Genomic DNA, 25,863 nt, shown 5'->3' with positions numbered 1-25,863 from the left:
GCTATTCTCTGCTGATGCTGGGCAGCAGTAGCCACATGATCACGAAAGTAAACAACTAATAATACACTGACAGCCATTTCTGTTCCCCTACAGTCATTCTGTTTTTCACTTTCAGTATAGTATTCAATACATTACACAAGATACTCAACACTTTATTATAATATAAGCTTTGTGTTAGATGATTTCACCCAGTTGTAGGCTAAGTGTTCTGAGCACATTTAAAATAGGCCAGGCTAAACAATAATGATAACCAGGTTAGGTGTATTAAGTGCATTTTCATCTTCTGATATTTTCAATGTATAAAAAAGCTTATTGAAAAATAGCCCCTTTGCAAGTCCAGGAAGATCTGTAATGGCATACAAATACACAGTGTCTCACCTACCTGAAACAAATCCACAGGGCATCTGTCTGATTACCTATCTCTCTACCTATCCGTCATCTATCTATCTATCTATCTATCTATCTATCTATCATCCCTCGTCCTATTAGGGAAACAGAAAGCTGAAGTTTACCTTTCTTCTTCACCTGCCAGTCTCTTTCTGTATAGAGAAGTAAAAACAAACATATCCATTCACAGACACAAAGTTCCTAATGAATGAACCAGCAACAAACAGAGAGACAAAACCCATCTGCATGTCAGAAGGCAGTATCAAGGAAGGATCCCACAATCAGGGCACTCTGGCACCTGTCAATGGAGACATGGAGCAAGCACTGGAAAGCAGGCAAGCACAGTCCTCTGGTTGCTGAAAACAGTGGTAGAGAGAGTTCCCTTTTCCAATACCTTTCCTTCCCTCCCTCCCCTTCCTTCCCCTTCTTTCTTCTCTCTCTCTCTCTGTTTCTTGTTAAATACATTTTGCTCCACCTTGCACCAGTCCAAGGAATCTGTGAATGTCTAGGAGGTGAAGGAAGCATCCTGGGCAGCATTCTCGAGGATGGAGTGAGGGGAAGAGGCAATTTTCAGTGCAGGGGTAGAAAATGCTTGGGTCCAAGAAACACCTAACTGCGGTGACATTTCTTATGTGGCTATTCCAAAGTAAGATGCTTGAGTGACTCAGATTATTAAAATTGTCAGGATATATAATCTTAGGTAGTTCATAGTTTAGTGTAGCTTTAAAAATCAATCATCCAAATAAATAGTCATCTGTATCTGTAACCCAAATTTCACTAATTTTAGGAGGTAAGGGGAATAAAATAACAGAAAAGCACCCAGGGGAAAAATACACAACAGAATTACCCTTCCATAATATACAATGTAACTTCCACAGGTATGTGATACTTTTTACATTACTTTCCTAAGTATTGGTTTAGGCTTCAAGAGGAGAAGACACAGAATTAAATAAAGAATAAAATTTCCCAATTTTCAAAGTTTTTGTTTTATACACACACACACACACACACACACACACACACACAAAATCAAGACACATATAGGAAAAGTAAAACGTTAACAAAATACATGGTTTCAAAATATTATTTTTTCCATTTTTTTAACTTACTAAGGACTTTCAGATCATCATGTAAATCTTGTAATAAAAATAACCTCTACATTAAGCAAAATATCAAGGAAAAGGAAAACTAAAATAGTACATAGCAAGTAAGGTACCAAAATACAAAACAGGAAATAAAGAAAGGAAACGATATTTCATATACTGAATCATTAACCACAATAGTGTAGTTTATGTAGAGTAAAATGAATAATGATAATGATCTGGAATTATATAATAAGGAATATTTTTGGATACCTCAATAATTTAAACAATAGTTTTTATTTTTTTAAGATAAGTAGTAGAGAAAATGTGAAATATGCAAATAAATAACTATTCAAGAAAGAAAGTTAAAAATAATCCTCAGGTGACACACTAGAAATATATCGTGTCAAACAAAGCAAGACAACAGAAAATGGAGACTAATTCACAGTAAGAAGTCAGTATTTCATTGGCTTTGTTCTTTTGTCTTATCTCCATTATATAACACTTAGTTTTACATTATTTGTAAAAAGCGTAGAAATGGAGAGATTAAAACAACAACAAACAAACAAAAACAAAACAACCTTCTAAGGCAGATGTGACTACATTTACTCACTCAATACTTACTTTTTTCTGGACCCAAACCATCATTTGAAATATTGGTGAATTTGGCAAGGAAAGTTGAAGATGAGTGGCTATTGCTAACATCTTGTTTCCCATCCCTCAAATCAGATAACAAGCACATATGCTTTTAAGAAGGCATAGCCCACCACTGCGACATTTGCAAGCCCCACTACTTGAGGACATGACCAGTGAAGATTTCAGCTCACAGGTCTTCTAGGCATTGTTTTCTGCTGGTGATTGATGGGATAAAAGGATTGTTAAAAGATTATGCTACCCCCTCCTTCAAATCTTCCACAGGTTTGTAATGAAAACAATCACAATGCCGTAGAAAATATAAGAGAAGAAAAAAAAAAAAAAACTGGTGAAATCAGCAACTCTTCCTGCAAAACTTGCATAAAATGAACACAAATGCACAGATCGTAACCTAAAAAAAATTGTTTGCTTCTTTCCTTCATTTTTGGAAACACAAGAGATAAGTTTATTGTATCAGTTGACCAAAATTGCTGATGATGCAAATTCATCTCTAGCAGTTGTTCACTGGAGTGTTTTAACCTAGGTTAAAGATACTTAAGATCTTGAAGTATTAAAATTAAAAGTGTAAGGAGTACTCATTTTATCATCCTTGTTAGATTATTTTATAGAAAGATATTTAATACCCTCAGCTTAGGTTTTCTTTTGAAAAATCCCAATTGAAGACTAAAAGCACTTCTGTGATTTAGATCAAACTTAAAAAGGATATACATAAAATCTGTTTTAATCAGGAAAAGAATCACAGAATTATATTACTATTGAAGAGTTATGTTTTAACTCTTTTTAAGTTATTTAAGTTAGATTTAAGAAGCTATTTAAGTTAGATTTAAAAGGGAAACTTTAAAGGAAAAAATTACTTGTTCATTGGGACATTTCTCTCATGAAATTGCATTATATGTTGGAGATAGAAATAATATATTTCCTTGTACCAATAAATAATAACTGAATAGTATAATACCCAAATGTATTTCAACTGTTTGCAGTTTATTAAGTAAATATACATAATTGTTTTATCAGTCAATTAACAAAAAAAGACAACTATGCATATTTCCTTTGGCAATTTTTAAAACTATAGGCTGTCAGAATAAATTTGATAGTATATATGGAAATAACTGTTAATAATTGTTGCAGATGCACTTGGTTTTCCTATTACTATCCTGCATCATCAACATGATAAACAAAACAGTTTAAAACAAAGTTTTTAAAAAGACATTGACATATAATAGAATTAATCAGATTTATTGATTAAAATGTCTTTTCTTGGCTTAAGTCCTGTCTATATCTTCCCCCAACTCTTTCTTTTCTTTTCTTTTTTTTTTTTTTTTAACCAAGAGGGAAATTATAAACCACAAAAGGACAGGGTAGTTATTATTCCTCTAGGAGGGTACATTTTCTATGTGATTGGCAGGGTTGGCACCCAAGTAAGCTGATCAGGCTCATCTGCATAGTTTCTGTCTTTGGTGTTAAGTATGGCTTCCTGTCCCACCATCTTCTATCACTGCTGACACCACACTTGGGTTCCTAGGTAGAGGTATGTGTAACAGCCTTGAAAATCCTTTTGATCTCTGAGTTAATTCATCATAATATCACTCTCATGAAGCACAAGATCAGAAACAAATTAACACTTCGGAAAAAACAAGTTGAAAGTGACATGATTGTAACTTGCTTGGTGAACTGCAGGTTAAAAGGCAAGCCAAAATAGAGAACAAGACAGAAAGAGAGATGTTATTTATCTACTTCACAGTTTTCTTGGGTTAAATCCAACCAGATTGAGTGAATTTTTGAAGTTATGAACAACTAGAACAATGTAAATTTAAAAATTTTCAAAACACAAAATCAGCCATTTAAAGAGTGATCACAGTGTGCAGTGTTTTCACTGAATTGAATATTGTTAATGGTGTAAAAGGATGAGTAATCACTTAAAATTATTTTTGGTTTTCCTATATAGACAGATGCCATATCCTTACGTTATTTGATTAGCTCTTTATCTGGCTCACTGAATTACAAAAAAATTATCAGGCAATGGTATTTATATACAGCGCATAAAAAGAATATGGCAATCTTGACAAAGAGGTAAATTTTTAAAAGATCCATGAATTACAGTCAATTGAAACCACCTAAACCATAATACTGCGTCATGGAATGAAGCCCAACAAGAATGCACAAGCATGAATTTGGTTCATGTGAATAACTCATTATACAGAATGTTTTACACCAAAATTCTATATCCATCAGGAAATAAAAAAATTAAAGGGGAAAAGTGTGAGATTCCCCCCAACCCCAAATCGTACTTAATACATGGTACCATCCCAGTTATAAAACAATGGCACTATCCAAATATGCAAAAATATATACATAAGACGATACGCAGATATTCAGAGTTCATGACTGAATTGATATTGGTCTTAGACACTTTTTTTTTTTAAAGGAGATTTTCTTCACAGCACCTATAGATCTAGTGCAACAACAGGTCCAGGTGGTAAGACCTACATGGAGTTTCAGTTATAGAATGATTCTAAAGAGAAAACATAGCAGCAGTAATAACAACATGATTCATTAGAAGAAAATCACACCAAATGAAATTTTGTCTAATACTTCTAATATTTCAAATATGAAGCTAAAAGCAAAGTTACAACCATAATGATGTAGCGGGATTAAGTGTTAGTTTAAAATTATTTATCCAAAATTCTTACATATTATTGAATTTATGTATTTATTTATTTACTACCTGATAGATACTAAATTCAGAACTTCTTAAAACCAATTTAAGCTTAATTATTTTGAAAATTGCTTTAGTTTGACTGTAACCATTTTTTATTTTCCTTTATTTCATTGTTGTCCCATTTTATCTATATGGGAAATTCCCTGTTTTGTAGAAAAATTTTCAAATGAAGAGTATCTACAGAAGTGAATATAATAAACTGGGAGCAAAACTAAACCAAACATTGCTCTTTCCTTTGCATATTTACAAATTTGTCATAGCTGTGGTACATACTGCTCATAAATAACTGCCTAATTTCCTTTTTTTTTTTGTTTATTTTTGGTTACTTTGAAATTACATTTTTAAAGGAATTATCTTTGGCATGTCTATCAATATTAGCATGATTTAAAATAAATGAATATGAAGAGTATGTGAAAAGACATACTACTAATTGAACCACCAGGCAAAATGCCTAGAAATCAGATATAGGTTAAATTTATCACATGCTGTATTTTTAAAAATTATTTTAAAATAAAAATTACTTATTTTCTTTAGTCTGTCTTCATTCTCTGACAATGCAAGAATGCCTTTAGTATTATTTGTACCAAATAGAGTAGACTTTTAATGCAATTTTATTTTAAAAATATTTGCAAATAGAAATTTTACCATAAAAATTGAAGAAAATATTTACACATTGTTTAACTCTAATACAAATATGCAATTTTTGCCAATATGTGTGTGGTTGTATTTTTTAAGTTACTTTACAAAAATGTGCCTAACATGATATAATATTTTTCCCAATATGATTATCTTAAATTTTCTCAGTTAGTTGTTTAGGTGTTATGTCATTTTTTCCCAATTCAATGACCAAAATGTAATTTAAACTATTAAGACAGTATTTAAATTATGCATAAGAGTACCCACATTCCCATTGAAAAAGACAGGTACATAAAAATCTGCATTATCAGTATTGTTTAAAGAATCACAGTTCAAATGTTTAAAAAAGGGATTGAAATTATTAAAAAACGATGTTTTTTCTCTTTACAAGTACTATGTTCTAGCATATGGTAAAACAACTTTAATATAAAACATATATAATAGATTTTACACTTCTAATTTATAAAATTCATTCAAAAATAACTGATCTTAATTTTAGTTAAATACTATTTGAATGGACAAAGCATAGCTACATCAAACCTATTTATTTGAATACATTTACCTATTATTTTTATTTATTTTAAATAACAAGTAGTGGTTATATTTTTACATAATAAATAGCAATTCAAATTACAGATTTTAATGAACATTAGTAACAGAAAACTGATTTGGTATCATGAAATGAGAGATAGTAGTGGGAAGAAAAAAACTTTCCGAAATACAAAAATTCAAGTTTCATTTTGATAATGTTAAATATTTTGAAAAGGTCCTTCTTTTGTTTTTATTCCTCGTTATTCCGCAAGGCTCGTCCTCTTAAGATGAAATTCATTTTTCACATTTATCATCAAATTTCTATGGAATATTTGGATAATATTGTTATGTCTTCTAAAATGGAGTAATTTACTGTAATTGGTTATTAAAGTGTATATTTTACAAGCAAAAGGAAAATATCAACATAGCTTAATGATTTAATATTACATAAATTTATATCTAATGGGTCCTTATTTGGAAAGAGAATTACAAGAATTTGTAAAAGAAAAAAGTAGTGAAGTATTTAAAATCCGAAAAGTCTTGTAGTTCTATTCCAATAGGCTTTAATGGACAAAAATAGTGATAGAAAAGAATTCTGAAGTATATGAATTTTAAATATAATGTTGAGGGATTAAAACATGTGGCTACAAAGTCAAACAGCTTCATATTCTTAAACCACAAATTCTCCAAGACGTTCAAAGTAACCACAAGAATATATTGTTCATCATACAAGAGTTGCTCAAAGTTAAAATGAAGTAAGAAAGAGAGACAGAATTTACACTTTGGCATCAAAACAGCTTAAAGACTTCTAAAATAGTGCATTAAAGCCTCTTGTTCTCTGTCTCCAAGTTTAGCAACATATGTAAAGCACATATTAATAATTGTCTGTTATTTTAACCTCAACTATGAAGACAGCTAACATTTAAGCAATAAATAAAAAATCCTAAATTATAATTGATGTCTAAAAAAGTTCAGAAAAATATGTCAAAAATATTCTATCCTATAGTCATGGTGCCTTAGGACTAAATGCAATAATATTTTAAAATATTAAAACTTTCCAACTAAAATATACACACAGTCATCCCTAGAGAAAAATGTATCCCTGTGTAGGTAACTGCCCTGAGGAATGTATTATTCCTTCTGGATTACTTGTTCTCTGGAGGTAACATTCTCATTAAAAGGATGAACTGATTTTCTCATACCCAGGGGAAAACACATAGTGCCCAGAAAAGCTTTCTAAATAGATAAACAATTCACCAGCTTAAAACACCAGGAGCATATCTGTAAAATCCCTGAAAATTTCACCAGTCCCTCCATTAAAGTAGGCTCTGAACAGTAACGTCCATGCAGAACAGCAGTCATTTCTTTGCTTAATTATTAAAAAAAAAAAACAGCCAAGTATACCAACAAAATAAAATTAATAATTAAAATTTAAAATTGGGATGTTTTATGTCTCAGTGCTCAAGACCTATTTCCATTTTTCCTTAACTATCAGATCTTTACTAGAAAAGGAGACTAAAAATGGAGTCTTATGGAAAATATTTCCAGTGCTTATTATTATAAATTTATGTAAATTTACCAGCATTCTCCAAAGGTTTTCTAATAAATATTTGCATGTCAAGCTACTAAACAGTCAACAAATATTCTTATTGATATTTTAGCTATCCGTGAAGTTTATACCAAGGTAAATGGTGTTGTGATAAACAATTTAGGAAGTGTATAGTGTTCACTGAATTCACATTAATCCTTAGACATCTATAAATACATATTCCTTAATTTCTGAGGGAAGTGCCTATTAAATGCAACCTTTAGTTCTGGTTGATAGATACATTTGTTATGACAAGTATCCATTTTTCCTCTGTTTCTTTGTTTATATGAATTGTGCAAGCAAATTAGACACACACATTCTGATCAAAATAATTCTGGATTAATGAAACCTCTGCTGCGCTGAATAGTATTTGTAAACAGTATTTGTAAAAAACAATATAAATGTTGTAAGATGATATTAATAAGGCCTTTTTGTCAGGTCCGAATGTCAATTTGCTACATTTCCAGTATCCTTCAAGACATTATTTTAATGTACTTGAGTTTTTGTTCTCTTCTTAATAGGGAAGGTAGTGATTTAATTATTATGTTTATAGTAGATTTGTTTATAGTGGATTTGTCATTACCACCATTTTAAATTCTAAACATTAGAGCTCTCTGTATGTAATAATGTATAAAAACTCCTTGAAGCATTTGAGGAAGAACTCAGATTGCCACAGAGACTAGTAAATAGCACTTGTAATAGTATATTAAAATATTGAGAATGTAAATAATTTCATTATTTGGATTAAAAGCCAAACTTATGCCACAATAGATAAAAGAAAATTAGTACCATTTATGTTATTAATTATGACATAAAAGAGCAGTTACTAAATTTAGAACATTAAAATGATGAACGCCATATACATATTTATTCTATCTTTTGTAATTAACTGCAAAAAAAAGCCAAAGATCCTTAAATATTACATGTGGTTCGTATTATTGATACATCTTTCTATGACATTTATTATGGAATGTTATCTAACAAAAAATAATTATTTCCAAGATTGTTTGAATTAAAAACAAAATAATGGAAATTACCTCACACTTAACTTCAAAATGTATTAAATGCAAACGAATGAAGCCTATGTAAGAAAAATTACCATCTAATTTAGAAACAGCCCTCAATTTTTCTGAGAAATAAATATCAATCATATCTTTTGAAATATCCTGAAAGCTTTAACCATTTCAAAGTGTAAGAATATGTCATTAAGCCAAAAAAAACTATGCCAAATTCTACCCTTTTCAAAGAACTTGTACCTTTAAATTTACTGTAAAGATATCTACAAATGACCACTTAATTTTATAAAACCAAAAACCATATACAATTAATGAGAAATTTAAAAAATACAGTTCAAATTAATATATTAGAAAGAGAAAAAAGATGATTTTATCTGAAAGACATAATCATACCACTTATAGATATGTAGTATAAATAGCAGTGATAATTAATTAACATGTTATTAGTTTTAGAAAGAATCACAGTTGACATACACCCAGTAAAGACAATGGAAATCTGAATTTTTTAAGCTCTTCATAAACCACACACATTATATTAATTTTTACAAATTGAAAATAAGGTAGAGACACAAAGAAAGTTGCCAAAGGACAAACCATCTGTAATGGAAAAAGGAACATATTTTGGAATTTTAGAATCATCTTTCTGCCTGTTGCCACTGGCTACCATTTGATATAAAATAAATAACAGGCAAGTATTATGTTGTTATTTCAGGTGCAGCTTATTAAACTTTCAACAAAGGAAAAAGTTAAGATTACATGATTATTAAACCAAATCAATAGTAAAAAAATTTCAATGGACAGTATATTAATATATCAAAGCTGATTCATGTTGTGTTAGAAAACAGCAAAGACGAAATCCAAAATTTCTTTACAAAGTATGTCAGTGTTTGGTCTTAAAAAAAAAAAAAAATCTTAAAAACAGATTTGGAAGGTTTGGGAATCTCATATATTATCTCTTTCATCCTCTAAATAGACATCAATTTGCTTCCTCTAGATATACATCAAATTTCAAACAAGTTATCACTAGCAATACTGAAGAATATCTTTCCTCTAGTCATTACTTTCTTTTCTCATAGTGAAAAAGTAGTCTTGGCAATTCTGTCTCCCTCTTTTAAAAATTTTGCTCCTAAATCTATTGGATCAGATTTTCCAAGTTGTATCTTCCAACCTTGAAGCGATTCTCGTAATATTTGATGTTTGACATATTTTCATTGAATTGACCTTTTGCACTGTTTTCAAGTACATCAGCAGCTAGACATTTGGGGAAAAGCTTCTGTTATGAACTGTGATTATAATTTTCCCTCTGTAATAACATACTTCATAAGTTAATATTGCAGTTCCCTTTAGGATGTCCCGGAGCACCTGGGTGGCTCAGTGGGTTAAATCTGCCTTCTGCTTGGGTCATGATCCCAGGATCCTGGGATCCAGCCCCACACTGGGCTCTCTGCTCCGCAGGGAGCCTGCTTCCTCCTCTCTCTCTGCCTGCCTCCTCCTCTCTCTCTGCCTGCCTCTCTGCCTAGTTGTGATTTCTCTCTGTCAAATAAATAAAATATTAAAAAAAAATAGGATGTCCCAGATCCTGAGAGAGTCAGGGCAGTTTGCAAAATTGGCTCTGGAGACTTGAAGTCACTGTAAATCTTTTTACATTTCTAATAGAACATTCATATATATAGGAAACCGATTTCCTGATTGTGAAATTGCTCATTCTGGCTTTTTCCTATACTTAATTTTCTATAGTATAAACCTACATAAAATCTGCTACTTCATATATATATATATATATATATATATATATATATATATAAGGCATTCATAAACTGAGCTCCTAGAGAACATTGACTGAAAATCCAGGACCGCAATATAAAAATTGTAATTTTGGAGGAACAAATTTTATTTAAATATTGGTAAAATCTCAAATGCCCTCATGGTCAAGAAGATAATATGATATTATATGAAGCTGCTAGGTTAAGACAATATGGAGGGGTGCTTATCCAGCCTAAAGGCATTTAGATTCAAATTTACTTTTTAAATGGAAATAAAATTGTCTGATCAAATAAAAGAGAGATTTTTTCAGGATTTAGCCTTGGCGAGCATTGTTTTACTATTTATAAATGCATGAAAATGGCATTTTGTAAACTATATGTGCTATTCAGTTAATCAGTGTGTGTAATTTCAAGTACGTTAACATTCAAAGAAAAATTTCACCTCATATTTAGATGTTTTGTTTCAAAGCTGATTGTTAATTGATGACAAGTCCATATTGACAGTTTAATATCCACATCCTCCCACTTACATTAAGTCATGCTGACATAGTGCTTTATTGTTACATTAGGAAAAATGTGAGGTAATCATATTTTTAATTTAACATTCTGAAGCGATGTCATTAATTTGAGGATAACTTTAAAATTCATGTAAGCAAATTGGAGAAATATAACAACTTTTTCTTTCAAAAATTTTTGAGAGGTAAATGATTTACGTTGCAAGAATTAAACATAACGATAGAGAGCATTGTCAATATGTTTAAAACTGAACTTTTTAAAGGAAAGAATAGATAAAAGCCATACCGTGACAAAAGGACTCAAGTGTAAAAATTCTTAAATGAAGACAGAGTTCATAGTTAACTTATAGGTCAAAAGATCATGTAAACTTTATGGAATTAGCAATTCCATACAAAGACCCTTCCTAAATGGTTTTCTGTATATACAATTTTGTTAGCTTTGAAGAAGATATGTTAAGATTAGAATCCAAATACTCAATATTTATCTTCTAATTTTTTTTCCTGTTAAAATTTCTAAGAAGATACTTAACTTTCATCTAAGACTTGTGGGTCTTTAATCATAACAGGGTAACAAAAATATCATTGCACTGACTGAATTTAGATGGCCGTATGGTGAATGATTTCACATAGTCTCTGACATATATGAACAGTTAAATGTTCACATTCGTAAGTACCTATTTAAATATATAACTCACTAGCTTTAAAAATTTGAAGATAATTATAAAACTGCAGGATAGTATTTGAGTGAAATGAAATTTAATTTACAATTTAACAGTGCTAGCTTATAATTATTTGTTTTAATATTTGCTACCTAAATGTGAAACAAACAAACAAAAAACACAAAGAAAAAATTCTATGGGTATTTGTATACTTTAGGGGAACTTTATCAAGAGCAGAGTGCAGTAATAAAAAAACAAACATGTACTATGAATTTTATATGGAGAGTGGAGATTTAAATCCAATTTTAAAAATCAGGGTTTAAATAAATTTAAAAGGTATATGTTCCCCATAATTAGTAGTATTTTCAGAAGTGAAATACCCTTTTGCCTTTGGACGTAAATATAAGAAAAGTATTCTGTTGTTGTAATATTAAAAAACATGACCTCTGTACAGGTAATTTAAATAGATGTATCATTACAAGTGAAATGTTTTATTGATCAACTATTCATTTTTACATGTTAATTTTTATATTTAATATTTAAATTTTTAGTCTACACGGGCTGGATGAACTTCTAATGGATAAAACATGCTGGTCAAAAATTTACTGGAGTATCTGACAAAAGTTTTTGTTGATCAATTAACATGGGTTTACTGCCACCCTTCACGTTTTAAACAGGCACATATCTGGAGCGCCTGGGTGGCTCAGTGGGTTAAGCCTCTGCTTTTGGCTCAGATCATGGTCTCAGGGTCCTGGGATCAAGCCCTACATCATCAGGCTCTCTGCTCAGCGGGGAGCCTACTCCCCCCAACCCCCGGCTGCCTCTCTGCCTACTTGTGATTTCTCTCTGTGTCAAATAAATAAATAAAATATTAAAAACAACAACAAAAACAGGCACATATCTAATTACAAATTGAAAATATATAGCAAATTTGGTTTCAATATCCAATATTAAGTCTTATTTTTAAGGAAGCATAAAATAAAATTCTTAAAACATGTGTTAGTGGGCACTGCTAGAAATTATTATTCGTGGCAGAAAGAAATTTATAAGAAAATCTAAAACGCATATTCCAGAACACTGAAAAGCCACCAAATTTTCCTACTTGCATATATATGATTCAATATTAAACAATCAAAATTAAATTTGAATTCAATTTGTATCATATGTTAAAAATATTTCTTAAAATCTAATGATCTATAAATAAGTTTGTCAAAATGGACCATGATATTAATGAGCCTTCAATTCCCTAAAGCCACAATACAATTTCTTCATAGGTTAAATTTAAAAAAGAAAACCATTTACCCTTGGCAACATGGTTTCATAATTTCTACTTTTAGAAACACGTGTAATTTTAAAATACATGTGTGTTCATTTTGTAGTAGAAATATACAATATTCTTTCATATTCTGAAGAATGTACCTAATTAAGAAAAAAACTCTTTGGAAGATTTCCAATCAACATATCACTATGAACATTTCTTCTATAAAAGGAACTTCCTGATATCTAATAAAAATGTATGCTGACATAATTAGCATTATGCAATGCATCATTACATTTTGACAGTAAATAGAAAGTGAGAAAGTAAAATTATTTAATATTTGCATTACACCAATTCTTTATGAAATATTTATGTTTTGATCCTCAGAATTTTTTTATAAGAAGAAACCTAATTTACTCAAACTTAAAATGTTGTTCTTTTAAAAATGAGTATAAAAGTTATTCACTTTATAATACTGGTACAGTTACCATGAGAAATATTTGACTTGTGTCTTGTAAGCCAAATAGTCTGCTATACACAGGAAGAAAAGAGTATTTACTGTTGTCGGACTCTAACATTATGCAGTATACAATTATTTCTCTCAGTCTAACATGTCTACAGCATAGACCATGAAAGCAGAATTTGAAATAACTTAAAAATTTTTTAAATATAAAGAACTCCAGATGAAAATTGAGTATGCAGTGCTCTCTTTGATGATATATATTTTTGTATGCCATATACATGCTACATGAACTGATGGAAATATATATGGATAATTATAGAAAGGCACTAAGTTGAATTAAAATTAACGACAAAATGAGCAGTTGTCAAATGTAGTGTTAACTGACATAAGGTTCCTTTGGATCTAGATGTTACATAATTATTTTTATGAACAAGACTAATGTCCATCCACCTTCTTTAATTTTGTATTGGCAAAAATACATATATTTGTAGTAGCCAAAAGGTAGAGAACATGGAGGGGTTTGAGAAACGTTATCCGTAAATAAAAGTTAATTTGGTAAGTTTAATTACCTCTTAACAACATTTTATTTCCTTTGAAAATCAATTAATTAAATGCTCCCATCTTTAAACATTTAAACCCATTTTTTTTGTTTTGTTTTTAGGTTCTTTTTTCTCAGTGTAAAATTTAGTCTTAAAATTGGTTAACTAAATATTTTGCCACCCCTGCAAATGTCTTAATTTGGAGCCACCTGAAAAGTACAAGAGCAGATTCCTGAATGAATTCGAAGCGTATTTGTGATCTGTTTTATTTTCATTAATTTGGAATTGTGTGACCTGGAATAATCCACTGAGCTCTTGAAATTAAGAAGCTAGTTTGTGCCATTTCAAACAGGGACTGAACTCCCTCCCTGTCTTGCCCTACTGCAAAACAACGAAGAGAAAGGATGAGAGAAAAGAAGGGAGAATGGAGGGAGATGTAGGGGAAAAGGAAGAGAGTCAGGAAAAATAGAATAGGGAAAGAAAGTATACATATTTAATTTGAATATAAGTTGCTAACAACATAACTTAGTAACAAGGATGGAATTAATGACACAGGGCAAGAAACTGGTATCTTAAATTCGGTTCTTAAGTCCTGACCTTTTACAAATTAGGTGTGGATGTTTTCATTGCACACTGTTCGATTTTCCTACTGCAGTTGAGGCAACAGTGGTGAGGGACTGGATATCCTGGACATTTACCCAAATCTCACACTTCACATGTGTAAAGGTGATAATCTTGCCTAAAAGAAAGAGGGGTTCCAAGTGCATTTATGCTAAAATTGATTAACACATACCTTTAATCAAGAGTTTAGCTGTAAATAATTTGAATATTAGCATACAAATTATCACATTAACATAGAATAGTATTTACACTATATTCACATATAGACAAAAATAAGATTTCACAATGTCTACCTGGAAATATATTTGTTGGAGATTCTGCAACATATCAAATGGAACAAGCACAAAAAGTAAGCTTAGTTTGCATCCAAATTTCAATTGATGCCTGAAACATTACATATTGTTCTCCAAAATTCTACGGAGAGAATTTGCAGGGTTCCTTAATCCAATCATATACCACTGATATACCCAATTTAATTGTTTCCTCAGCAAACAACCTGAAAAACCAAAAATCAAATATTCGAAACCACACAACTTATGTTCTATTGTATATGTTAACGTGTTGGCTGGATGCCATGAATAAGGAGAAAGATAATCCATTTTTTAATTCTACACAGTTTCATAATTCTACATTTAAAAAATTTTCAAGTTTATTGAGCAGGAATGAGTTTACTTTTATCCTTATAATAAAATTGGGAAAAATATAATTCAAAAATTAGAAGTAACCACTTTTCATAAATCATATAATTGTTATTTTTGAGATTTTAAAAAAATGTTTGGACACCTTAGGAAGAGTAGAAGTACAAATGAGCTAAGGAAAGTGTATGTGACAAGATTATGTGCAATAGTGCTGGCTTGAAATAATATTATTATTTTGTAAATCTTTGAAAAATGCATCAACAAACTTTCTTTGGAAGCTACTTACATTGTTCAGAATTTCATGTAATTCTTATCTCTTACTTTTTATGCATCAATTAAGAAATAAAACTTAGTTACATGGAAGATTCCACTTTGTATTACTATTTTATAATTTATACAATACTGTCATATCTACATATTACATTGAGGAAGTGATTTTGACCTTGAAAAAATAACTCCCATTGTAAAGAAAAATTAGTAACAACCCCAATTGTGAAGTCAAATGCTATTATTTATTTTTCTTTTCTAATCCCAGATCTACTATGGAGGAGGTAGATGAAGAGTAAGAGATACTTTTTTTTTTCTTTTCATGATAATATCATGGCATTATTAAGATTGTTGCTTTCCCCTTTGAAAGAAAATTTTGGAATGGAAAATGTTGCACAGAATGGGGATAGTTTATTTCACTTGACCGATGTAGGATTACTAATTTTTTTTTTTTAATTCCTCAGGGAAACTTAGCACCTGTTCAATCCAAATTCAAGCAGTTTCTGTCAATTTACTCATGGGTGAATGCTGCCTCTTTGTGGCAGAATGCCATGGAAAGTGTTCTTTAAACATAAAGTTCATGAACAGCCCTTGATATTGTTTGTACACATTTCTGGTGAGATTCTGGGAAAATCCACCAACAGCGATGAAGCACATGGCTCTTTAAGTTTCAGATTAATTCAAACATTTCCTACCCTTAAGTATTAACCTAAATTCACCGGCAAGCTTTACTCAGAGGTGAACAGCTTATACCCACTAACTTTTGAACATTTAGGATATAGATCAACTTGAGATAAAGTATCCAACATAATTGTTGAAGGTAGTTTTACACGAGTTAAACTTAGGAAAACTACGGGAATATTGGAAAATTAAGACACTACAGGAATTGTAGACTGAATAAATAATACCGACATAGCAAAATACTTAACATCGGGAGAAAAATGAATAGGCAGTATATTACTTACCACAGTCCATGTATTAGATGAATACTTCAGTAAGGAAAGAAAGTGTACAATTGAAATTTCATTAATAAACATATTAATGCCACATTTAGATAAAACAGAATTCCCTGAATTTGCAAAGGTGAATTTTACATACATATATACATATGTTCAAATTTGATAATTAGGGCAAATTTTTTAATATTAAGAATGAAAGTTAGCTACTATGTCCTAATTGTTAATAATGGAGATTCAATCACACATAGCTATTTCTTTTGCACCTTAAGCAATCATTACTTCAGTCCCTCATATTTGATATAGTTATCAAGTGTTTATTCAGAAACTATTTAAAAAATTACATGTGCTGGGATACATATGAGACTGTAACAACAGTAGCCCCATCTTACAGAGATCCTGTTTGTGGTTATCATCATTGCTTGCTGCCCCAGAAGGGTTAAAGACATTGTATAGGGATTTGTACAGTCCATCGTTTGGTCTTCTGAGGTGCCAGTAACATGTGGATCTGTACAAATGCAACTGGGTTTGGTTAAACAATCAAAAATCGGCTACAATAGTAGTCAAATCAATACATCATTTTGGTTGACTAATAAAAATACTTTTATGTCTTCTCTAATAAAACCAGAAACTTGCACATGATTCTTACTCGAATGGCCCAATTAATTGCCCTCATTTTTTTCTCTTATCCATTGGGATACAACTTGTTTATTTGTTTTTAAATTACAGATCCAATTGGGTGGGTTGCATTGATTTTACGATTTTCCCATTAAGTTCTCCATATGTTTAATGATTTAAAATGCCTTCCTGATATCACTTCAGTTTTGGAAATGCAGCTCCTAATATAGTGCAACACCTCTGTGAAAATCATAGGCTAAATAGTGAAGGAAAGAGAAATGCTAAATGTGTATATAAAAATAGGTGCTACAATAAAATATTTGTATATTTCATCAATAAGTTATTTTGACTAATCAATTATGGATCATATAGCTCTGTAATTTAATGATTTGTCCACATCTATGGTGATCCTTTTCCAGATCACAATACTTTTGTTTTTAATTCAAATGTCCAGAATGCATACAAACACATCCTTTAAAAAGAAAGGAAAAGTAATGAGAGAGGAGGGAGGGAGGCAGAGAGAGAGAGAGAGAGAGAGAGACGGGGGGGGGGGGGGGGGGGGGGGCAATCTTTCTATTAAAGTTGGGGTGTGCTAATCTCTCCACAAAAGCCATTTAGACCCACCCATGGCTTAAAGGGGAGGGGGAGGAGAGGAGGGAAAGGGAGCAAAAGAGTTAGAGTAGAATCTATGCGCTGCCATCTTCCACCCTTCTTAGCGCTTCCAACCACTACAAAAATAACCGCGACCTTTAACAAGTCACCTGCACAGCAAACTGCCCTCCATAAACCCTTCTCCTCTCCTCCCCCACACGCAAGAAGAGAAAGTGATGTGCCCAGTTTACACAAATGTTTTCCCCACGTGTAAAAATTAAAAGGAAGTTGCACACCCTTTCAGTATCTTCCGCTGAAGCTGAGAATCTCGTGCCAAGGCACTTCACCCTAAACGTTGAAACAACACAATTAATCAAATGTGTTCACCGTGTGTGTCTGCTTGCTTGTTTGTTTTAAATGCAAAAGCTCCCAGGGAGTTTCTCTGCTTTTAGAACTGGCTAAATGTGGTCTGTTTTTCCAGCACTTCGAGGTAGTCCGGCTCAACGTTTAGTTTTGCTTTTAACTCCAGATACTCGTTCCGGTTGGGTTCTACAAAGACAGCACTGGGGGGGCTGTAGAGCACCGGTTCCCGCAGCCTGCTGTCCCCGGCCCCCGGGTGCAAATACTGATGGGGGCGTCTCAGGTCATAGTTGGGGGAGAAAGTGTAAGCAGCGGGGCTGCACGGAAATTTGGGATATTCCGGGAGGCTATTGCCGGCGGGGGTGGTGGAGCAGTGTTTGTCTGGTTCTAAAATGCCCCTGTAAAAGCGGTCGGCGTCCTGCACCGGCGACAGTAGGTCCTCCCGGGGCTCGATGGTGCTGACGCTATAGGCGGGACTCCGCAAGTGGTGGCTTTCCCGCCTCTCCTCCTCCCCTGGCTGCAGCTGCAACTGCGGCGGGGGCTGCTGCTGAGGCTGCGGCGGCGGCGGCGGTGGCGGCGGCTGTTGCTGCAGGTGGTGGTTGCTGCTGTAGGTGACCTTGAGCTCGTGCAGGTCTTTGTAATCCTCCACGGAGTTGCCCTCTCGAGAGCGGTAGATGGGGTTTTTGCACATGTGGCCCAGTGGGTGGGGGATGTACTCATACACGTGGCCCGCGGGCGTCTTCACCTTGGGCAGCGCGGGCCCGCGGTGGTGCACGTGCGCGTGCGGGTGGCCTCCCGCGCCGCCGCCGCCGCTGTACACGCTGTACTGCATGTTGAAGGAGCTCACGTCGGAATTGTTGGTGCTGGTGTGGTCGCTCTGGTTCTTCTTCCTGCGCTTCATAACCAGCACGAAGAGCCCCGCGGCCACGAAGACGGACATGATAAAAACCAGCAGCAGGCTGAGAATCAACACGGACAAGGGCACCGACGATGCCCCTCCGCCCGCGCCCAAGCCCGCGGGGGTCCCGGTGCTGTTCAACCGGACCGCGGGGGTCACCGCGCTGGTCCTCGCTGGGACTTGGATGGAGGAGGGCGTGGGCGTGGAAACCACCACGTCAGAGTAGTCTGGGCACAGCAGCTCCGACTTAATAGAGCGCATATCCGTCTCCGCAAACTTCTTGGGCGCCTTGCAGATGACCTCGTCCACCAAGACACCCACTTTGAGCTGCTCGACCCACAGCTTCATGCCCACCACGTCGCAGGTACAATCCCAAGGGTTGTCATGTAGGTCGATTTGGATGAGTGACTTCAGCTGGTCCAGAACTCCACTCACCGGCAAGGAGGTGAAATGGTTACTCCTTAGGTTCAGCCTGAGAAGGGTCAGGCCAGAGAAGACCCCTGAGGGCATGGTCTGCAGGAGGTTGTTATTCAGGAATAGCAGCTGGAGGTTTGGGACAGGATCGAAAGTCCCAGACTGAATCTCACGTATGAGATTGTACTGGAGGAAGAGATACTGCAGGCTTTGCAGGCCATAGAACAACTCCGGGCTCAGCCTCTCTATCCTGTTGCCATTTAGGTAGAGGCGCCTCAGGTTGGTGAGATCCCCGAAGGCGCGGTCCTGGATCATTGAGATGCGGTTGTTGCCCAGGTGTAGGAGGTCCAGCCCCGTGGCCTCCAGGAAGTCGCTCCTGCGCACAACCGCAATGTAATTCTCTGTCAGATACATTTTCTTGGGGTTGTAGGGCTTGGGCTGCAGTTCTGCGATGCTCTCGATTTTGCGCTCCTGGCAGTTGACGTTGAGGCCCAGATCCGAGATTTGTAGGTTGCAAGTGCACGCTGTGGGACACTCCAAAGGCACCGGAGATTTGGTCTGGTAGGCGATGCTGGGGCCATAGTTGCTGTAGCCCAAGTCCTTGGAGGGCTGCCGAGAGGTGGGGCGCACTCTGGGCTTGTTGGGTTGGCGGGTCCCCTTAGGGGGCTTTAAGGGGGGTTTGTAAACAGCAGAGGAAGAAGTGGCCACTGAATTCACCGAGGCTGGGGTAGTGTGTAAATACCCCGTGGTGCTCAAAGGCGTCTGTGGCCTCATCTCATAATCTGAAATAAGTTTCCTTGGGCAAAGTTCTTGCTTGGACACCTCATCCAGATCTCTGCCATGTAAGCGGAAGGGGGTCTCACAAACCACATCCCCCACCAGGGCAGAGTAGGAGATGCTGTCCAACCAATCCTTGAGAGAGATCAACTCACAGGAGCAATTCCAAGGGTTTTCTTCCAGCTGTAACTCCACAACTTTATCCATATGCTGTAACAGTCCCACATAGGGCAGAAGTTTCAGCCGGTTCCCTCGAAGGTCCAAGTGCGTTAAGGGCACAAAACGGAAAAGGTTGTTGGGTAAACTGGACAGAAGATTGTCATTGAGAATAAGCACCTGCAATAAATGCAGTTTCCCAAAAGCATTGGGTTCAATGACACTGATGTAATTGTAATCGACCTGTAGGTACTCCAGGCTCTCCAGGCCAAGGAAGGTATCATCGCGCAGAAGTTCCAGTTTATTATTGTTCAGATGCAATCTCCTTAAACCCCGCAGCCCATGGAAGGCCCCAGTCTCAATGTCCTGGATCACGTTGCTACCCAGATGCAAAATTGAAGCCCCAGTGTAATTGACAAACTCATTGGGATAAAGACGGTTCAAAAGGTTTCCAGACAACAAGAGGTGGTAGATTGGGAAACGGGGAGGGCTAATTTCAGAGAGGCTGATGATCCCCCGGTTTTCACAGCTCACAGTTAAAATGCCGTCCTTTTCCTCACAAGGACATGCATTGTCACAGATTTCCCCATAATAATCGATGGTTTCTGCACACGAAAGGACGAGAGATGTTAGAGCAAACGCTAGAGTCTGCAGCATCCAGCTATGCATTTTTCTGTGAAGGTCCTGTTCCAAAGTTACTGGGGGGCAGCAAGTGTGCATTTTACCTCCTGCAAGGGAGAGAGAGAAAAAGGAAACAACAGAATATGACAAAAATTGAAGGGATTCGTAAGAAAGTCTCTCTAGTCCCTAATACTATTGCTCTGAAATCCAGAAGGAGGGGATATGAATGGCATCCCCCCACCCAGTGGAACACGGACATTCTTCAGACTTTACTAATATGTCATATTCATTTTGATTTAAAGGTTGATTTCATTTCCTAATGAGTACAACAGGAACATGCTGCCCTCTACAAGATAAGGGCAGGTTAAAGTCCCATTTTAGTGATTTTCCTTGCTCCCCCCTTTTCAAAACCAATCCATAAATATACATAAAATGGCTGTCAGTTCAGTTTCATGGTTCTAATTTAAGAGAAAAGAAGCACCATTTTACAGGGTTCCCCACCTCACCTATGCCAAACCCGTCTGCTTTTCTTTCAGAATCTACTCAGTTAACAGTTCACTGTGAAGGTCTCCCATATTTCACAGAAAGGCAAAGAGTCACAATACTTGGGCTATTTTAAACCATCGCTGGAAATGCCAGGGTGGGAACCTAAAGAATACTTTTCAGAGGCAAAAAAGATGTAAGATAATGCATCAGAAGGACCCAGAAGAAGCTCTTAAATCACCAATTGTCTTCAGGAGCTTTGAGTAAAGAGAAAAGGAGAGCGCGTTCGCTTTGATGGTGGACTTAATTACCACGCTTTTAAGAAGATCAGTGTCCTAATTGCATGCACGGTGCCACTTAGCAGCGCTTCTCTGAGTGCGCCCTGCGTCCACTTCTCCTCATTGATCATGTCAGCGACGCTACCAAACCGCATCTTTAAGCCACAGAAATAGTTCTGCACGTTGGATTACAAAGAACTCAGCGAAGGCATCCGCAATCCCGGAACACCTCCCGATACCTGGAGTTTAAAGAGGACGTTCCTACCGCTTACCCGGAATCAGCTAAAAGTAAACCAAGGGCCAGCGCCAAAGCTTCCCTTACCTCCCGCTCCGCGTCTGTTTGCCACGGTATGCAAAACTAACCCTCTTGACTAAACTACCACCTCCCTAGCATCCCCATCATCTTTGGAATTGTTTGTTACATTTAATCGTCAATATTTTACTCCCCCTCCCCCTCATTTGCCCCCTTAAGAGAAAGGGCACTCGGGCTGATTAACAGGCAAAATAGGAAGGATGAAGGGAGGGAGAACGGCAAGCGACATAGGTCTGTGCTTTAATATCCGAATTTCATTTCCTCAAGGAATCAGTTTGAAGCCCTCCCCCTTTTCTTTCTCGATTTCTTTTTTGTCCTCTTAAAGGATTCCTTCGACTTCCTACTGCGGGTCGACAGCGGTACTCAAAAAGAAAAGGACATAAACGGAGAGAGTGTGTGAGTGTGTGAGTGCGTGTTGTGTCGGTTGCGGCGGGGGTGGGGGGACGGGGGACGGGGATTTGATAGAGATGCTGGGCTCTGGGAACCTATGCCTTTTCTCCAGTCAGCCTTGCCTTTGCCTCGCCACCACCGAAGTCTGATGTCAAATAGCAACCCAAACTAAAGCCAAGACGTTTCTGAGTCATGGGTTCAAGCCTGGAGGCTCGATCTTGCTCCCCTCGCCGAATTCAGCCCGCGTTATTAAGAGCCCCTGCATTCGCACGCACATGTGCAAGTGTGCCTGCGAATCATTCACGTGTGGCCACCCAGACGTGTCGAGACGAATCGGAATCACAGTGTATAAACCTCGCAAGTATCTCTGACCTCCCAAGGCAACGGCAAACGCCTCCTGGCTTAAAAGCGGCAAAAACACCCCCTATGAAAAGCAAAACGTTTACCTTGAAATTTCAGATCTCCACTGGATCAAATCTGCACGTCCATTCAGCGGGGGTTGGGTCCCCTCCCCCTCCTTCCCACTGCCTCCCCGCCCCCATTCCCCTCCCACCCTTTCTGACAGCCCCATTGCAAATTGTGTCCAGCCGGTATTAACCTGGAGCGTTTACAACTTTAATTCAGTTCTGGTTAGCCGGGGTCGAAGAGCTTCCTCTCACCCCACTCTCTTTCTCCTCCTTGCCATCAAAGGAGCCCCAAAATTTGAGAAAATAAAGTTGAATAAGCCGGGGAAGGCTGACATTCTGACTGGGAAACGCACCTCTGATGTAAATTAGCGGGTGCGTGACACATTCTCAGATTATCACATCTCAGATTATTATTTTTTTTTTTGGAGGGTGGGGGCGGAGGGACTGTATTTGTTTGCTCCAAAGAATTTAGATCCTAGACCATCGCCCTGTACATCCCTCATTAAAAAGAGTGGGGCTGCGCGGGCTGGAGCCCAGCACCCAGGCCGGACCGGTTGCTCTGGGCACAGCTGCTCCCACAGCGGCCCAGGCAGAAGCACCCGGAGTTCCAGGACGCGAGGCTCCCTTCCCCCACTCCGCCCCAAAGCGAAGGAAGAGAAAGGGAAGGAAGGAGGGGAGGGAGGACTGGGAAAGAAAGCCACCCCGCTGACACACACACACACACACACACACACACACACACACACACACAGGAGCGTCTTTTGCAAAGTAAACGGTCGACTTACCCCGTCTCACATCTCCAGGGCCCACTCATCATAGCCGCCCCTATACAAAATACCTCTTTGGGGTGTGCACTGGATTTCCTGAGCCCAGGCAGGGCAAGAAGGCGGAGAGCAGTGCGGTCCAAGCTGCTAAAGGAAAGAGGCGCCCGGACGCCGCCAGCCCGGGGCCGCCGCCGCGGTGGCGACCAAGGGTTCCGGGGCTCCCCAAACGGCTCTCCCCGCCACTCTCCGTGGTAGTCGGAGTGGGCAGCGGGGTGGTGGGGGGGGGAGGGTAGAAGGGGGCGATCGCGAGCGGCCGGCAGGGATGGGAGGAGGAGGGGGAGCCGGAGAACCGGAGGTAGAGGCGCCTCGCTGTAGGGGCCGGGAGCGGGAGCCGGGCGGGGCGGGGAAGGAGCTGTTGGAGAAGGGGGGGAGGCGCGGAACCCGAGGAGGGGACGTGAAGGCTGCCTGGCACCGCCGGCCCCTCCAACGTGACGGTCAGCCCCGCCGAGCGATCGCACCCGCTCACACTCACGCTCACTCGCACACTCGTTCCCACCCGCGCCACCGCGCGATCGCAGGGTCCCAGGCACCCTTCGCCGCACTCCCCAGGCGGGTACTTACAGTTGCCATCTGCAGAAGGGGCAACTTTCTCCAAGCCAGCAGCAGCCGCCGCCCCCTCCAGCAGCCTCCGGCTCCACGTACCCTTCGGCCTGGGTTCGCGCTGGCCGCCCCTCCCCTCCCCCCTCGGCTTTCCTCCTCTCTGTCTTCACCACATTCCCCCCTGGTCAGTGGCGCACGCCCGGGGACTAGCCAGAGGGAGCGGGGCGCGGGGGTGTGCATGCATCGCCCGCCTTCTTCTTGCAGCGCACACTGTACATGGTAGTGAGGGGGCGAGCAAAGGTGGCACCGGCCCCTTGGCTACTCCAGCAGCGGCTGCGGCTCCTGCGCCGTCCTCCACCCCCCGCGCAGCGGCGACCACCGCGCTGGGATCCCGCCGCCGCTGTCCCCTCGCCGAGTCCGCCGCCGCCGCCGCCGCCGCGGCCCCTAATTAGTGTTTGTACGGTTCCCGCATCCTCTCGGCGGTTTCATCGCTCCCAGTATTTGCAGGGGTTTTTCTCATCCCTTCCCCAGATGCGGCGCACGATCGTCATTATTTGGAACTCTCTATCTCCGACATCCTTTAGGGGGCCTGGGGGGACGGGAGCAGCGTTGTTCTACGCCTGTGGCGTGTCCCGGCAGCCTGGCGGCTCTAAAATACTCAGAGAAAATCGCGTCTTCCCTCCCGGGCGCTGAAAATGTGGCAACACGGTAAGCATCACAGGGGTCTCTGAGACATCTGCTCCAGCTCGGGGCGCCGTCCAGTGCACTTGTTTATTGTCGCGCCGCTGGTGCGAGCCAAGCTGCAGCAGACATGATGGGCCGGGGTCGAAGCGGGCGCTCAGTGGCCGATAGATGGCAGCCGAGGGCGAGGGCGTCCCTGGATTCGGGCGGTGCAATCGGAGCACCCCTTGGATGTCACATTCATGGGAGACAGAGGAGTCTTGGACCATGTGCTTAGCACAAGCGTAGGACTGTGCAATCCTTGGGTTGAAAAAGGGAGGAGTGGAAATAACCCCGACAGTGCCAGGCTTGTTGGTGGTCAGGGACAGACGATTCCAGCCCTGTGCTCTTCGCCTGCCTTTCTCCTGCCATTTAGAATAATACAGCCCCTGCTCTGTCTCATGCACTTACTCTAAAGGACCCTGGAAGAGGGAGTGGTCCATCCTAGCTGCAAACAAGGGCGCTAATATATATACATATATCTATATTTTTAAATAATTGCATTTATAGGTGTGTCTGAGCGATGCAAGGGAATGTGAACGACTTTCAGAGAGAATGGTTGTGAATACATTTGGTGTGTACTAAAAGCTGGAAACCCCTAAATAAATGCAGTACCGATAGAAAGCGAGTTTCTTGAAGAGACACCTGCTAAACTCCACTAGCATCATCTCTACAGTAAGTATTCCTGTCTCTTTCCATGAAACCAGGCACCTCCCTCCCCAGAGGGAGGAGGGGGGTCTTTACATTCATAGGCATATTTCTAGTGTTTGTAATATTAGACCTGCAGTCCTTCCAGGGTATAGAAAAAAAGTTGATCATAGTAATTGGCCTGATGGAGGCTGAGTGCACATGTACCTATTCTATGATAACTGGGTAGCTTTACCACTTAAATATTTTTAACTACCTTATTTTAGGATTAATTATGAATTAATTATTTTTGGAATCCTCTTAAACATAATTGATATTATCTCCTTGGTGATATTTGGTATACTATTGTGGTTATAATATCTTGATTAAATATAGGATTATAAAGATTCTGACATCTATACAAACATATCTTCCCACATCCTGTCTCTTTGTTGAAATTAGGAGTTCTCTAGAGGTGGTTTATACTGCAGTCTCTTGAGATTTTGCAACAGTTCTTGAAATTTCTTCTCACTCTGTTTTGCAAATATCTTTCA

At 38.0% G+C, this 25,863-nt stretch overlaps 1 protein-coding gene across 2 annotated transcripts; it reads right to left on the bottom strand.

Moving 5' to 3' along the window:
* Positions 1 to 15,427: 15,427 nt before the first annotated feature.
* On the bottom strand, positions 15,428 to 24,083 carry SLITRK5 (SLIT and NTRK like family member 5). 2 transcript variants are annotated; one of them, XM_046028158.1, is made up of 2 exons: positions 23,984 to 24,083; positions 15,428 to 20,834 (listed from the first exon to the last, which is right to left on the bottom strand). In XM_046028158.1, the coding sequence occupies exon 2, from the start codon at positions 20,824 to 20,826 to the stop codon at positions 17,950 to 17,952; it is 2,877 nt and encodes a 958-aa protein (XP_045884114.1). In that variant the 5' UTR covers positions 20,827 to 20,834; positions 23,984 to 24,083; the 3' UTR covers positions 15,428 to 17,949. The 2 variants fall into 2 exon arrangements, with proteins under 2 accessions (XP_045884114.1, XP_045884115.1); XM_046028159.1 differs by lacking the exon at positions 23,984 to 24,083 and adding an exon at positions 23,384 to 23,519.
* Positions 24,084 to 25,863: the final 1,780 nt, after the last annotated feature.

Source organism: Meles meles, chromosome 14 (genome assembly GCF_922984935.1).
Source record: "Meles meles chromosome 14, mMelMel3.1 paternal haplotype, whole genome shotgun sequence".
Taxonomy (NCBI): Eukaryota; Metazoa; Chordata; class Mammalia; order Carnivora; family Mustelidae; genus Meles; species Meles meles.
This window is presented reverse-complemented; position numbering and strand designations above follow the sequence as displayed.